Source organism: Lactuca virosa, chromosome 5 (genome assembly GCF_052849685.1).
Source record: "Lactuca virosa cultivar CGN04683 chromosome 5, Lactuca_virosa_CGN04683_v6, whole genome shotgun sequence".
Lineage (NCBI taxonomy): Eukaryota > Viridiplantae > Streptophyta > Magnoliopsida > Asterales > Asteraceae > Lactuca > Lactuca virosa.
In genome coordinates, this window is record NC_136430.1 from 29,875,052 (window position 1) to 29,893,022 (window position 17,971).

At 34.6% G+C, this 17,971-nt stretch overlaps 1 protein-coding gene across 1 annotated transcript; it reads left to right on the forward strand.

Moving 5' to 3' along the window:
- The first annotated feature begins 11,216 nt into the window (after positions 1–11,216).
- LOC145115448 (respiratory burst oxidase homolog protein C-like) lies at positions 11,217–15,901 on the forward strand. The gene is made up of 11 exons (XM_079051747.1): positions 11,217–12,107; positions 12,195–12,357; positions 12,501–12,549; positions 12,865–12,978; positions 13,079–13,501; positions 13,602–13,985; positions 14,225–14,320; positions 14,421–14,536; positions 14,621–14,788; positions 14,895–15,436; positions 15,585–15,901. Exons 1-11 carry the CDS (start codon positions 11,513–11,515, stop codon positions 15,692–15,694), a joined length of 2,760 nt encoding a protein of 919 aa, XP_078907873.1. The 5' UTR covers positions 11,217–11,512; the 3' UTR covers positions 15,695–15,901.
- The last annotated feature ends 2,070 nt before the right edge of the window (positions 15,902–17,971 follow it).

Consider the following 17,971-nt stretch of genomic DNA (forward strand, 5'->3'; position numbering starts at 1 on the left):
AGACTTCCAATGTCACCATTGTCAATGTCCAAATAGGTTTGGGAAGTAGATCTTCCAATCTAATTTGCTTTACCAATGCTCCAAATCATTGCTGATTCAGCAGCATCGAGCAAATAGGTAAGATCATTAAGGATCATGTCATGGTCTGTCAAATAGTAGTCCTTAAAGAACTCACTATATGATTTGGGAAGTGATTGAAGAACCCAGTCAACAGTCAACTTCCTTGAGACTTTGACACCCAAATCTCCTGGCCTGTTAATATGTGACTTGATCTCCAAGACCCGAGCACATATAGACTTTACTTGCCAATAGGGATTGAGTGACCTTGAACTTTTCAAGACTTTGAAATTTGTGGGTTAGGGAGATTATTGGAAGAGGTGGAGGAAGTGAAGCATGATTTCCAGTCCCATTAATGCACAACAAAGGGATTGATCTTTCACCTTGATTGCCATTTGGGATATCATCTTCATTAGGAAAGCTTTATCCAAAAGGATAAGGAAGACCATAGTTGTCATAACAAGACATTTATGAGGGATAAATTCAAGTTTAGTTGATTTAAGTCCTTAATATAACACCCAATATCAAATATTAAGGCTAAGACCCAACAACCTATTTATAACTGGAAGAGGGATGTCGTAATCCAAATTATAAAATATTTGAAGGTAGGTAAATGGCGATTTATCAATTTCCACCATGAAAAAAATATATAATTAAGTTTTAATTGGATTTGAAACTCCTAGATCTTTTGAGATACATTGAACTTTCAATGGCATGTTTGAATCTCGATTGTGCCCTCTCAATTTTGTGACTGGGATGCTGAGGATCACAAACAAGGTGTGAATAACCATGCAAATTAACTTGGTACCCTTAACTTTATCACCTAATCGATGTGCCGGTTAACCACACACGCTCCACCAATCTATGATAAACATTAAGTTACCCTTTGCCACACATTGTCAGTCCCATGTTAGTGTGTCGGTTAACCACACACGCTCCACTAACGACTTAACAAAGGTGCAAAGTGCAATTTCATGGGTTAGCCCCATTTCATATTTTCCTAAGTAACTAAGATTGGGAATTAATAAGTGTTTAGTTACTTAGTTTTTATCCTTATACTTTTTAATGAAGGGAGAATTATAGTCATTTCCTACCCATTCGGCTAACGACCCTCCACTAGTCAAGGAAGCGGTGGGTGAGTGTGGACACCCATTAAACTGTCATTTTATAGGCAGTAACCTTATACTCCCCTTATAGACCGGCTTCGTGAATGAGGCCTCCTAACGGTAAGATTGACTTTATCTTATACATATCTATATAATTAAAATTATAATAATAGTATAAGGGTTGAATTTTAAACTTTTAAAATTCTAGGGTTTGATTTGGAATTAAAGTACTAGTGTGTGTGAGACTTTACAAATTACAAAACTTGAGGGCAAGTTTTGAAACTATTCAAAACCTTTCATATTCATAACATATGAGTTTAATGTTCCTTTAATGGCAAGACTCTTGAAAATCCATAACTTGAGGACAAGTTATGGACCTCATAAAACAATTTATGGGAAAAGACTCTTCAAGTTTCTTCACCTATGACTCTTTAATAATACTTTTAAAGAAAAACTTTTTGTTTTCCATAACTTGAGGAGAAGTTATGGAATCCATTAAAGGCCATTAAGATCAAGAATTACACTAACAAACAATTTGCACATAATTCCTATGATCTACCAAAACTCATAAGCATGAACATTCATAATCAACAATTTTCAAGAATCACATAAACATATATAAAACTTGAAACTTTGATTATAACTTTGAAATTGGTTTACCATAATCATTACCACATCCAAAACAGGTTTTATAGGTCCAAAACAGTTTAAGGTAATGATTCTAGACCAATTCATGCCTTAAAACTCGAAAATCTGCCAACTTGAAGACAAACTCGTCGAGTTCTATAAGGAACTCGTCGAGTTCATGCTATAACACATGAACTCGTCGAGTTTTTGGCCAGAACTCGTCGAGTTTTCAGTCTGGGCAGATTCTTGGTTTTGAAAAATAAGTTGCATCAAGTATAAATGAAAACAAGCCTAGGCTCTGATACCACTGTTGGGTTTTGAGCATTCTAACACTCCTAAGGTGTACATGCAACCCTAAATACCTTGGATCTATGTTTTCTCTATTATACATGCAAATATTCAATATTCCAATGTATTATCCTAACTAGCATAATATGAATAACATGTAATATAAATTCTAGTAGAATGACATACCTCTTTGTTGTAGCTTGTAGTCTTGATGTATCTAGCTTTAAGAGCTTAGTCCCAATAGTGTGGAAGCCTCAAGTGGAATCACAAATCACCAAAACAACTTGGAATAACTTGAGAGAATATGGAGCTTACTAAAATCGGCCACCTCTTCTTTTACACACACTAGTGCCATTTTGTGAACCAAGGACCCCTTTATATATTATGGAGGATTAGGGTTACATCCATGTAAACCCTAATACCCATGACCTTTCATTTACATAGGATCCATGGGTTAAAAGCTCCATGGACTTCCATATACTCTTAGCCCATCCTAAATAAACCTTGGCCCAATCCATATATATATATATATATATATATATATATATATATATATATATATATATATATATATATATAAGAGTCCATATTTAATTAGCTTCTTTTGATCACTAAATTAAATTCCAAATTAATTCTAGATCAATACTAATTAAATAATATGATTTCATATTAATATATTATAACTTATAATATATTAATAAATCATAAATATCCTTTTTCTCACAAGTCTATCCATACAAATTGTTCCGGTGAAGTGCAACCCAAATGGACCATGTCGGGTCAGGTCAAGTACATACCAATTATAGTTATGGACTTTGACACTAATCCAACACTGAAGTGATTAAGTGCTTATTTGGAGAGGGTTGGACTTCAGAGGAGTATGCTAGGCGTACGTCTGGTACGCTGCGCGCACTGGCCCAAAGTGGTGTATGTTGGGCGTACAATCTAAGTACGAGGGCGTACTCGGCCTGGTTGACTCACTTTGTCTTGTTGACCTTTTTGGGCCTTGGACCATGGACCAGGAGTTGGTTAGGGAAGCCCATGTAGTATTTCCGGCCTTTTTGGAGATTAGGCCTTCTTGGGTTAGGTCCAAGATGGATTTGGGTCTTATTGGGCCTTGTGGGCCATTTCGGATTCGGGCTTTCTTATGGGCTTGTAAGTACATGGATTTAGTTGGGCTAGCCATGGACATTTATAATGATTCAGAAAAAGTAAATGGCCTTTAGGAAAGGTCCATGTAAGGGTTTGGGCCCAATTTGGAAAATTGGGTCATTAGTGAGCCATTAGTGTGCCTTTATGGATTTTGGAGTTTTGGACTTGTTTGGTTTTGGACTTGGGCCTTAGTTAAGTTTCTTTTGGGCTAGGGGTAAAATGGTCATTTTTACCCCAAGTATGGAATTATGGACCATGGTATAGAACCCAATTGTTAATTGGGTGTTATTTTGATATTGACAGTCCGAGAATCTGTCATCCAGCAGCTAGAGTTTTGTCCGCGGGACTTCAGCAGTGCGAGGTGAGTTACCTTCCAGTAGGAGTGGGTCTACGACCACAATGTCGGCCCACTAGTAGGAGTTGTTTGTTAGATGATTGTCTTTGTGATAATTATCTAGGTTTGTTTCTACCTTATATGTTATATGTGCTAGCATGATATGATGTTGTGTGATAGTGGTAGTAGGGGGAATAATCCCCGTGTCACGGTCGTAAGGACCGAAGGGTAGGTCGGGCACCCCATAATTGTCTGGCAGTATATTTATGCTATGTTATTATATGGTAGTAGTAGTAGGGGTGAAATAGTCCCTGTAGCCGGTTCAGATAAACCGGAGGGCAGGTCGAGCACCCCAGAATGGTTTGACATGGGTAGGTCAGGCATCCCATAATTGCATGGCAGGGTAGGTCGAGCACCCCAGAATGGCTTGACATGGGTAAGTCAGGCACCCCATAATCGCCTGACAGTATGTTATTGTATGGTGTGTGGTATGATGGGGGAACTCACTAAGCTTCGTGCTTACGGTTTATAGTTTTGGTTTCAGGTACTTATTTTCAAAGGAAAGGAGCCGGCTTGATCACAGAGCATCACACTATGTTTTCCGCACATGAATCTTTGGGATTACACTCTGATATTATTTTATGATAATATGTTTTGATTACTGACGCTTTGGTTTTGACATTAGATATTATTATGGATGTTTTTATACTGTTGGTTTTATAATAACTTAATTAAAATGAAATTTTTGGTCTTTAATTTTGGGATGTTACATGATGGTTGATTCCTTTCACTGCCTCAGTTCTTCCTGACGAACTTAAATCCGGAAATTGAAGTCCTCAAATTGAAATTGCTACTAAAATCAAATTCGAAAATTGTTTTCAATCTGGTTCCAAGAGCCAAAATCAAAGTCAATGGCAGAGTAGAGAACGGGATGAAAAAGAGCAAGGGGTTTCCAATTTAACTTAAATCCAAAAATTGAAGTTCCCAAATCGAGTTCTCTACTAAAATCGAATCCAAAAATCGTTTCCAATCTTGTTTCAGAAAACCAAAATAAAAAACTGGTAATGGAGTAGAGAACGAGAGATATGGGAAGGGAAAGGGATATGGGTTCTTGTGGCTTTGACTGCTACATAAATTAAGGAAGAAAACCACATAGATTAAGACTTGAATCGATTGCTTATCACTGGAGATAGATCTAGGGAAGTTGTGACGGTCTTCAACTTAATGTTGGTGGCAGAGGAAATCAGAGAACAACAATTTAGATAAAGTCCTAGCTGTGGCGATTGATTCGACGTGGAACAAGCCAGAAAGTTGCATATTTACAATATCGACCATTAACACGGCCGATCTGCATCTTCGATCGTTTTCAGACTCCATCGGAAACCTTTATGAATCATCAATACACGCTCTAACTCTGTCGATCTTCACTGCCATCGATCTGCATCATCAAACATTGGCTCCATCACCGCCATTGATTCGTTGTCGTTTGTCCTTACCAGACTCCTTCCGCCACTTCCACACCCACGAACATAAACACACTTTATTTTCTTGGATTTCTAATATGAAATATGGTTTGGAGTTTTTAATTTTATTATTAGTTTGAATGCATTTATGGGTTTGAATGATTTTGAAGAGTATGTTTTCCGGTGGCGATGTGGTGCTGCTTTATTCCGGTGGCAGAGGTGGTGGTTTTCCAATTGGTTTAGAAGGAGTGGGTGGTTCTCGATTATAGTGGTTTGGGTAAGGAGAGAGAGGACAACGATAAATATGGTGGGTGGGCCTGACTTTTATTTTTTATTTTTTTATAATAATTTAAGTATTATAACAATTAAATAAAATGGAAAAAAGAAATCATAAGGGCATAAAAGTCATTTTAAGTCTATATGGACCAAATTCACTAAAAGGATCCAGAATTAGACCATTTATGTAGCACCAAACTTTTTTGGACCAAAAACACATATTTTTAGCAATCATAGGGACCATTTTTGCAACTTACTCAAAAAAAATAAACAAAGGACCAAACATGCCAACTAAGGGCAAAAAAAAAAAGAAAAAATGTTTATAGGGACTAAAGTTGAAAACCAATGTCATCATCTACATTGGTTTTTAATACTATGATATAATATTTAGAGCATCTTCAATTAAACTTTTGTTTATGATAGACCGGTTAAAAAAGTAGATGGTAAAAAATAACGGATAAAAAAAACTTTTCATAAAGTTAGAAGTTTGGAATAATAAGAGAATATTGTTTTGAATATAACATCTTTGTTAGAATATTTGACAAGTTCATTCAAGGGATAATGACTTTTCAAAGGGTAACGAACTTTCGACTTTATTCACATTTAGTCATTAAACTTTTTTTCGTTATCAATTTGCCACTGAACTATTGAAACTGTTCACATTTTACCCTTATGACCGGTCATAAGGGTAAAATGTGAACAGTTTCAATAGTTCAGTGGCAAACTGATAATGAAAAAAAGTTTAGTGATTAAATGTGAACAAAATCGAAAGTTCGTTTCCCTCTAAAAAAGTTCAATGACTAAATGTGAACAAACTTCAATAGTTCAATGACTAAATGGTTTATATACAAAATTCCGTACAAACTTTTTTGTTTATATGACTAAAATCGACACATCACTTTATAGTTTATATACTAAATGGTTTATATACAAAATTTCGTAGAAATTGTTCAATGACTAAACGAACTTTTTTGTTCACATTTAGTCACAAAATCGACACATCACTTTATAGTTTATATACAAAATTCCGTACAATTTCTTTGCTTTCCAAATGCTTTTTTGGAGTTTTGACTTTGAATTATGGATTATTGCCATAATCAAATACCATTAGGCTATGGGGAGTGATCACACTTAAGCCAGCGGAAAAACGCTGACAACTCAGCGCCACGTCACGTACACCACCAACTCACTACACATTGGAAATTGTTACCACTCTACATTATTTATATTTTTATTTTTTTATTTTTTTTAACATTAGATTAAATAAAAAAACATAATTATAAACTTAAGTAATCAATTTACTAATTAAAAAATCAAATAAATATATTATTAATTTTTAAAATAAAATAAACATATATAGTTATATCCAGTCGAGGGTTTAACTTAATTTTAAAAAAATAAGAGGGTATAATAAGATTAAAAGACACAATCTCAAGGACCAAATTTGTAACTTCAATTAAAGCAAATATGAATAGCCATTTTTCCACCAGTTTACTTTTTGGTTTTCTTTCTTCACCGGTTTTTCTCAAAAACAGGTCATTGCCATTGCCATTTTTTTACTTCTATGGATACAAAGGAAAAGGAAAAAAAAAGTTCAAATATATGATCGTTGCTACCGCTGCTTTCTTATTCGTCGTCTTCGTCCGTCCTTGCACCCACATCACACCCAAACCACCAGCCTTAGGGGATGTGTTCACGCGTCCTTAGGCCAGACACATCAGCAAGACGTGTGGGTTAGTCCTTCCATTTCGGTTAGCCTTGTAAATTCTAATTCCGGGTTACTCATCTCGTTTCGCAAACCTAACGTTACTTGCATACAATGATTGATGCGTTAGTTAGAAAAGACCGCTTGGATATTCTAGAAGGTCGCACCTTATGTAGTGGTTCCTTTGACTTCTGATTTGATATATGATTGTACAACGCCGTATTAACAAACTTTTATCAATTGTTTAACTTGAGTTTTTGGGACCAAATTCCAAAACATTTATTTTAAGATGAAATGATTTTAAAATGGTTAAATGTTTTTCAAAAAATGACGTTTTTAGTACATACGAGGATGTTTCAAACGAAAACCATTATATTTTAGCTTGTTTTCGTTTTTACCATCCTTTTCTTTGGCACAAAAGACGTTGCTATTTTATAAGTCACTTCTTGACTACCACCTAATGAGTGATATTATCTGATGACATAACATTAATATGGACCATGACTCAACGTTTTTTTATGACATGGTGTTGATGCAACAATGATGATGTTGACTTGCCTTATATTGCTATTAAAAATATTTTTATCAGACTCTATGTTCTTTCTATGTTCTTACGGTGAGCTAGAGAAGTATCTTTGTTTATATACTAATTTATATATGTATATCCAAATTTTTCAAAATTAGAGTCTTATCCATGATCGTTTATGATTTAGAAGCTTATGATGGTAAAATTAAATCAAAATCTAATTATCCTGTCAAAATGAACACTTCTCCATATTGTTCACAAAGTCATATTATCTTTTAGAATTTGGTATTGTTTGTGCATTAATAACACAATTATAGTAGATTGGTATGTAATCGTTTCATCGAGTATGTTAGATTCTATTAGAGTTTAGGGTTTATGGTGTATTGTATATCGTTTTACATAAATAAAAGTATTTGTTTTGCCATATTTTTCTTTATTGTGGTTTGTTTTATTTATAATAAGAATATGATATTTGAAGTACGATTACTTTCGATAACAAACATAAAGTTTGATTTCATAAAAGGCAATCATCACGTTAGTGTGATATTGTGAATTGAAAAGATAGTTCAATTACATATACATAAAATGCTACGGTTTTTGGGGTTATTTCATCAATAGTAGTGGTTAACGACTATTAACTGATTAAGCATTTTCCATCAGGGGTAGCCAAACAACACAATCAACCCCAAATCAATTAGGTAGGTACTAGATGAAAGACCTATAAGGAACATATTTTATTCTTGCTTCCTATGTGGCAAAAACTTATAAGTATGGGCGGACATTATTTGGTTTAGAACCGAATTAAATTAAGAATTTGGTTTTCGGTTTGGTTTCAAACCAAATTGAACTAAGAATTTGATTTATGGTTTAAGTTATGGTCTGGTGGAGTTCGGATCAAACCAAACCGAATTTTCGAATTTAATTACGTAGTTAGATATTATATTTATTTTTACATTATAAATCAAATTGAAATTGTAAACATATTTTGATATTTCATATCTTACGGACATAACGATTTCTCAATCTCAAAATCCGAAAAGTTCCTTCTTTAACCCATTTTCTCCATCTACAATTATGTTTCTTTTGAATGTTTATATTTGATTGTTGAAACTTTTGATATTTATATTTAAAACTTTAGATTTTAGTTTTAACCTTAACATTTTTTTCTTCGGTTTTCAAATCAAACCAAACCAAATTGTAATTCGGTTTTCGATTTTGTTTAGGTTGTCTTGAATTTGATTTGATTTGGTTTTCAGTTTGGACTCAAAAAATTCCAAACCAAAAAACCATAAAAAATCATACACCGAACCGATTCTCACACCAACTTTTACAAATACAAAGTTTAAACAAGTCCATCCCGTCTTTATCAGAAAACATGAAACAAAAACATTACCTGAGTAAACATGCGTTATACTTTTTCTTCCATTTTAGCTAATATCATGGTTGTTTCGAAGTAGAGGTCCTACTTTACATTAATTATTGTATGAATGAGTTGTTTCTGGCAAATTATATCCTAAACAAATTAAAGGAGTAAAATAAGTAAATTACCAATTTTTTTTTTATCAAACGAGTTGGATGTCTTGCGAATTGTCCACAAAGCATACTGTATACAATCTCTTAATTGTTTGATTCAAAATATTGAAATTTTATTACGATGACATAATTTTTATAATTATATTCAACACATTAATTATATAAAAGTAAAAAAGTAGTCAAATCTATATTTAAATTAAATTGGATTTAGACCAGTGTCATACCACACTACACCACATTATTATCTGTCACGTCATCGCTATCTTATTTCCCCTCATCCCATGAATCTGGTAGATGTCATACCACATTTTTATTATTTTTATTTTTGTAATTGTATAAAATGTAATTTAATAAAATGTAATTATATAAAATTAATAAAAGGGGAATACTTCATTAACGATTATATAGCTAAAACACGACAATTAAATTAAAACACTACATAATAATACTAATTGTAATATTTTTTTCATGATTTCCGCTCTAAACCTCAAAACCATACCGACAGATCCAACGGATGGACATTTGCACACGATTTGTTTCGAACGGTAAATTGATGGTTGTTTGGATTCATTTTTGGAATACAAATATTTGAAGTGTTGTGTATGAATTGAAAGTGTTTTGTGTGTGAAATATGTAATGAATAGTTGTATATATATAGTGTTTATTTAAAAAGATTATATTTCTATCCGTTTGCCAAGGGCGAAAAGAAAAAGAATCGGTCAAAAAAAATCAAATGGAAGGTGCAGTAAAAAGGTCTCGTGCGGCATGCTTACCACGGTCCAACCACCGATGAAGCATCACATACCGCGGTGTGCGGTATGAGGACTACCGACCGGTCTTACCACGCAACATTTCCCATACTGGAAGGAGCATTTCAACAGTATTTCCAGGAAATGACAAGAAAATCAAAAAATCAAAATTGACGAAAGATGGTTGCACATGAAGCTTGGAGACTTGTACATTCTAAAGCAAGTGGACAAGCACAAGAATTAGGCAAAGTTGACTGGTACGTAATCAACAATTGCGTTAAATTTGTTGAAAATAATCGAGAAAGATCAAGTCATGCATAAATAGTTTTCTATTATTTTTGGACTTAAAATCTCTATACCAAATCAAAACGTGTTTTAAGACTTTATGAATTATATTTTCATGGATAATATTAGTACATTTTAATTTCGTTCCATTTTAGATAATGTATTTTTATTAATTTACGTAAAACATTTAGATGCATTAATTTTTTTATTATTGATGTATAATTTCTGATTGAAATCAAAGTATTCAATCGGTGAAGAAGACTCACTTGATACTATATTTTTTTTAATATCTAAAACTTCAAATAACATTATGTTTTGTATTATTTTTTTTTAAATTAAAACAAACCTATATATACGGTGTGATTTTCAACTAAACCAATTTTAAATCAAAACCATACTTGTTTTGTTTAGTTCCCTTGATTTTTTTGTTTGTTTTTATTTTATCCAATCCATTTATTGACCGATGAATACGAAAATTATAAACAGAGTGAACGCAATTTAACAAAAAACATGTTTATTTACATTAAATCCAATGCTTCGTTGACTTTCTTCATTTGGAGTGTTTTTTGATTGGTCATGAAAGCATTTTTATGGCCTAAAATAAGAAAATCAAAATGAGAAACAAATATATATTTATTACGACGATTAAATATACAGACACTACTTGTACTACCATACCTATCATTAATAAAAATTTTCCTTCACAAGAAGATACTAGAATCATAAAGTACTCTTTGCATTATATGTATAGATAAGTAAAATTTAGGGCAATATACTTCGAAGTTTTTTAAATAAAAGTTAAATTATTAATATAAAAAAAAGAAAACATTTAGGGTCAATCCAACCCAACTGTCTTTTCTATTCAACGTAAATTACTTATTTAAGCCGTTAACTAATTTGTATTTCCCTCCAACCTGTTTATGTACAAATCTTTAGGTAATTTAATTAGTAAAACGAAGTAAATTTATATTTAAAATCACCTGCTAAACACAGCTATAAGATGCATGTATAATGCAATCCTTAAAACCTTTATGGTTGGTAAGGTTTTAATGTGTAGATTTTTAATTACACAAAGCCTAGTCGTCAACGTTGACTCATTCTCATACACACACTCTAGCGATAACTCGGAGCCTTCTTCCTTCTTGAACAAGAAGACGTAGAAGGTGTCATTTCTGGACCCATTTAAACAACTGCATAGCTCCAAAACCTTCCAAACCAAAAGCCATCGCCATTGATCCGTTCTTTAAATACCACAATTCCCTTCACCTTTCATCGTCTGCGTTTTTTAATTTATTTAATCTTTTCCAAGCTTCAAAATAAAGTTTATCCAAATCGGGGACATTACTTTGATTAGATATCGTTCAGATCAATTGTTTAATCTTTTGGATTTGTGATCTGGGATTTGGATTTGATGCAAATGCAAAAAATGGGTACTGGTGACGGCAAAGATGGGTTGCCGGAGAGTAACCGCGATACGGAGATTGTTGGCTCTGACAGGACGGCGTTTAGTGGTCCGTTGAACAAAAGAGGTACCCGTAAAAGCGCCAGATTTAATATTCCAGACGACAGCGGTAGCAGCAGCGGTGGTGGAAGTATGAAGTCGAGAAATAACGACGATTACGTTGAGATTACTTTGGATGTCGGCGACGATTCTGTGGCGGTTCACAGCGTGAAAACTGCCGGTGATGTGGAGGACCCTGAACTGACTTTATTGGCTAAAGGGTTGGAGAAAAGGTCTTCTTTGGGGGCTTCGGTGGTGCGAAATGCGTCGTCGAGAATCCGGCAAGTGTCGGAAGAGCTTAGAAAATTAACATCGATATCAAAACGACCGACAGCTGGGCGATACGACAGGACCAAATCCGCCGCGACTCATGCTCTTAAAGGGTTGAAGTTTATCAGCAAAACCGACGGAGCTGCGGCGTGGGCCGCCTTGGAGAAGCGGTTTGATGAGCTCACCGCCACCACCACCGGCTTACTTCCCCGAGCACTTTTCGGAGAATGCATTGGTAACTAATAATTCAGATCTTCATCTTTTATTATTCCTTTTTCTGTAATCCCTTTTATTTATTCTATCTGTTTCCAAATTCCTGCAGGGATGAACAAAGATTCAAAAGAATTCGCTGGAGAACTGTTCGATGCACTTAGTCGGCGACGAAATATCACCGGCGACTTGATTAACAAAGCTCAGTTGAAGGAGTTCTGGGATCAAATTGCTGATCAAAGTTTCGATTCAAGGCTTCAAACTTTCTTTGATATGTGAGTATTTCCCTATAATATTTATCCATAATCTGTTCATTAATCATGCATTAAAATCAATTGTGTTTTCCATATCATTATTCTTAACTGATTCAAAGGATTGATATGTGAATACGTTTACTAATTCAAAAACATAAATTCAGGGTTGACAAAGATGCAGATGGCCGGATCAACGAAGCCGAAGTTAGAGAGGTATGAACTGAACCCCTTTTGATTTCAGTTGGTTTGTGTGATAGTACGTTAACGTAAGTTAGTTATATTTGATTGCTAATAAAAGTATTAAAATACTAACTCTAACAATTATTTGCTATTAATAATTTGCCAATTGATGTTTAGAAAATTGCCATTTATAGTTGTAACATGTATTTTCTAATAGATATAACAATATATTAATTCCTTTAGTCTTTGACTTGTGTTATAAGGAAGGATGCCATCGTATTAATCTTTTTTTTTTTTTTCTGTACAAACAACAAAATTAACATGTGATTTGGTCTTCATGCAATACAGATTATCAGCTTAAGTGCATCCGCAAACAAGTTATCGAACATTCAAAAACAAGCTGATGAATACGCCGCATTGATTATGGAAGAATTAGACCCCGACAACCTCGGTTACATCATGGTACACATCTATCATGGTTTCACTTCAACAACATTAAGATCTAGTTTATATTTTGGTTCTTTTTATCGACTAACATCCAAATTTATATTCTTGAAACCAGATTGAAAGCTTGGAGACCCTTTTGCTGCAAGCCCCAACACAATCCGTGAGAGGCGAAAGCAAAAATCTAAGCATGATGTTGAGCCAAAAGCTTCGGAATGCAAACGATAGGAACATCTTACAACGAGGATACGATCGATTTAAGTACTTTTTACAAGATAATTGGCAAAGATGTTGGGTGATTGCACTATGGATCGGGGCAATGGCGGGGTTGTTTACATGGAAGTATATTCAGTACAAGAATCGAGCAGCTTTTGATGTAATGGGGCATTGTGTTTGTGTGGCTAAAGGAGCGGCCGAGACCCTCAAACTAAACATGGCTCTAATTTTGTTGCCCGTGTGTCGAAACACCATCACATGGCTTCGAAACAAGACAAAGCTTGGTGTTGTCGTTCCTTTTGATGATAATCTCAATTTCCACAAAGTGAGCATAACAATTTTCATGATACATAAAAACACAACGTATTAGTCCTAGTCCGTTGATTTGCCTATGTATTGTACTAAACTTTTACGCATGTTGCTAGGTGATTGCGGTGGGGATTACGATTGGAGTCGGGCTTCATGCGATTTCTCATTTAGCATGTGATTTCCCACGGCTTCTTAGTGCAACCGAAGAGGAGTATGAGCCAATGCAACGGTTTTTTGGGGATCAACCTGATACCTATTGGTATTTCGTGAAGGAAGCAGCAGGGTATACCGGGATCATCATGGTGGTTCTAATGGCGATTGCATTTATGTTAGCAACCCCGTGGCTAAGGCGTGGTAGGCTCAACCTACCCAAGCCTTTAAAGAAACTCACCGGTTTTAATGCCTTTTGGTACTCCCATCACCTATTTGTTATCGTCTACACAATGCTCATTGTTCATGGAATCAAAATTTACCTCACGAAAGAATGGTACAAGAAAACGGTGAGTACAACTTTAAACTTGCATTTGTTACATGTGTTTCTCTGACTATTTTGGACGACATTCACGTCTTTCACAGACAGTGACTCATCTCTCATCTTTCTGGGTGGGGAGAGAAAATTAAAATTTTTGTCATATTTTTCTTAGTTTAGTGCATCTCAAACGCAGTACAATCTGTAATCTGTTTTGTCGTTGTCATTTATGTAATATTAAGTTTTTATGTGTTTTTTTGGTAATGACAGACTTGGATGTACTTGGCTGTTCCAATCTTGCTTTATATGGGTGAGAGATTGACAAGGGCTTTAAGATCTAGCGTCAAACCAGTCAAGATGTTGAAGGTAATGATCACAAAACGGGCTTAATCCGTCGGATATCATAAGTTTCATTGCATTTTTATACAATTCATGGTGTTTTACCGATTTTTCTTGTATTTTGAAGGTGGCTGTTTACCCCGGAAACGTGTTGGCCCTTCATATGTCGAAGCCTCAAGGGTTCAAATACAAAAGCGGGCAGTACATGTTTGTGAACTGTGCTGCCGTTTCTCCATTCGAATGGTGAGTCTTGTGGATCAAAAAAGATGATCTTTTTGCTATAAAATGTTGTATAAAGTATAAACTAACATAACGATGGTTGATCAGGCACCCATTTTCCATAACTTCTGCACCTGGGGATGACTACCTAAGTGTGCATATCCGAACACTCGGTGACTGGACCAGGCAACTAAAAACCGTCTTCTCTCAAGTATGTCAACCACCAGTTAATGGCAAAAGCGGACTACTAAGAGCGGATTTCCAAAACAACCCAAAGTAAGTCCTTTGTTTTTGCTACTGGTTATAAGTTATAAGTTATATCTCCCTGTTCTCAAAACACGAAAATCGACAACATTTGATTGATTAAATTGACCTTTGACAGTTTCCCAAAAGTCCTAATTGACGGACCATACGGAGCTCCGGCACAAGACTACAAGAAATACGACGTGGTGTTGCTAGTGGGGTTAGGAATCGGAGCAACCCCGATGATCAGTATCGTCAAAGACATCGTGAATAACATGAAAACCAAAAAGGAGGAAGACGAAGCCTTGGAAAACGGCGGCAATAGCCCATTGCCGCCAGCATCGCCGATGTCGAAGAAAAACTCATCCAATTTCAATACAACAAGAGCTTACTTCTACTGGGTCACAAGGGAACAGGGTTCGTTTGATTGGTTTAAAGGGGTCATGAACGAGGTTGCGGAAACGGATCAAAATGGTGTGATAGAGATGCATAATTACTGTACCAGTGTTTATGAAGAAGGCGATGCTCGATCAGCTCTAATCACTATGCTTCAATCGCTTAATCATGCCAAGAACGGTGTGGATGTGGTGTCGGGTACTCGGGTCAAGTCTCATTTCGCGAAGCCGAATTGGCGGAGCGTTTTCAAGCGTATTGCTGTTACTCACAGTGGTCAACGGATCGGTGAGTTTCACTTTAATCTTTATTCCTCCCGAATCTTTAAAAAAAAAAAAAAAAAAAAAAAATTATATATGTTAGTCAATTAGAACATATATTTGACTTATTCTAAATTGGAATTTCTTTTTTCTGACATTGGGTTTGAAAATTACAGGGGTGTTCTATTGTGGCGCACCAGCACCGGTCAAAGAGTTGAAACAACTTGCTGCAGATTTCTCCCACAAGACTACAACCAAATTTGACTTTCACAAGGAGAATTTCTAAAGAAAACACTAAATACAATTTGTTTAAATGGTTAAAATTTGTTAAAATGATGTAAAGAATTAGTTAATCGAATACCCTTTTACGGTGCATCGGTTGGTATATATACATACGAACCGACAAGAGTTACGCCGGTTGGGTATAGTTTTTTTTTTCTCATGTTTCCATAAAATTTACGGGTTAATAATTTATTTGTTTAATTTATTTCAATTTGTATTTTTCTCGGTATACTTATTTCTCCAATAACATCGAACGTTAATGTTATTGGTCTAAGTTGAACAACTTTGTGTCTCAATTTGTTCATAATTTTATATTTTTATTACTTACAGTTAATTTGATTGTTTGTTTTATACATATTATTGCATTTTGTTTACTGATAATAATTAAAAATTCTAACAATCATAGACCTACATTTTCAATGGATCAATAACCTGTTCTAAAAAATCATGTGGAGAAACCCAAATAGTTCAATCGTATTTCGAACACGACCAATAAAAAATGTTACTCTATTTGACAATTATGTATGGCTAAGATATTTTAACTATATCCTTCATCTAACTATATCCCAAATAGTTCATCAGTTGAAGAATGACAGTCTGATTGTGCTAGCATTGAAATGGTTGTATTTCGAAGGACAATGAAATTCTAACTGTATCTTCATCTAATTCATCAATTGAAGTATGGCAAACTGATCGTGCCGCCCTTAATCCCTTGAAATTGTTGTATTTCAAAGGACAGTGAAGAATTGAAAAGGCAACATATATAATTGCATAAATTAATCCAGAATGCTCTACGAGGGTTTTGGGTTTTGAGTGTGAGGGAGAAAATTGTAAAGTATCTTTAAAATTGAATTTGTTATTGAATAAGGTAAGACTTTAAAAAGTAATTAATTTTAAGAATTGATTTGAGAAGCACCGCGAGAATTCAAAGCAAAAGAGTTGATGATTTTGATACTTAGACTATTTTGAGATGCTTGACAAACACACTGACCACTTTTGGTTTTATTCCAAAAATATCTCGGTCAATTTATTTTTAGATGAGAGTTTGAAGTTAAATCAATTAACGAATGTTGGGGAATTTATGAATATTATAATGGTCCATTACTAAAACTAAATGTTTAAGTTTAGATAAAATTGCAAAAATGGTCGATGTGGTTGACAAAATTTTATGGTTTTGGTCCAAAAAGTTTTGATGGTGCACAAATGGTCCAAAATTGAATATTTTTATTGGTTTTTGTCCTTATACACTTAAAAAGACGATTATGTCCTTATAATTTATATCTTTCATTTCCTTTAATTGTTGAAATACATAAATTAATTTAATTTATATTTTTAAACTTAAAACAAAAATAAAAAATAAAAAGGGTCTACCCACCGATTTCTCTTTCCTTCTCTCTAGCTCTCTCTCTCTCTACAAAACACACATACACACACTCAAGAAACATATCACCCTTAATGGCTGCCAACCATCATCATCCCCTGCCACCCACCTCTATTTTTCTCACCCTTACCCCATATATCATTCATTAACCCGATAAAAGTTCACCAGTGACCACCACACCATCCCCACCGTTAACAACTCCCCTTCGTGCCCAGATCTAAACCAAGTGCCTAGAAAATCATACTCAATGCCCAGATCAATGTAAGGAGTGCTCAAACCCAGAAATTAAACCCCACCCCAACGTCGTTTGCCACCACCATTTGCCGTCAACCACCATCATCCCCCCACATTCACCCTCGCATCTCCTTTTTTAACCTGATGATCCTACACCACCACCATCCGTTGAGCTCCACCACCTTCTCACCATCCATGAAGACCGAAGTTTGCATCTCGTCCCTGTCTAAACCGAACAGATTTTATTCTTGCTTCCTATGTGGCACAAACCTAGAAGTATGGGTGGACATTATTTGGTATAGAACCGAATTAAATTAAGAATTTTGTTTTCGGTCTGGTTTCAAACCAAATTGAATTAAGAATTTGATTTATGGTTTAAATTATGGTCTGGTGGAGTTCAGATCAAACCAAACCGAATTTTCGAATTTAATTACTAGTTAGATATTATATTTATTTTTACATTATAAATCAAATTGAAATTGTAAACATATTTTGATATTTCATATCTTACAGACATATCGATTTCTTAATCTCAAAATCCGAAAAGTTCCTTCTTTAACCAATTTTATCCATCTACAGTTATGTTTCTTTTGAATATTTATATTTGATTGTTGAAACTTTTGATATTTATATTTGAAACTTTAGATTTTAGGTTTAACCTTAACA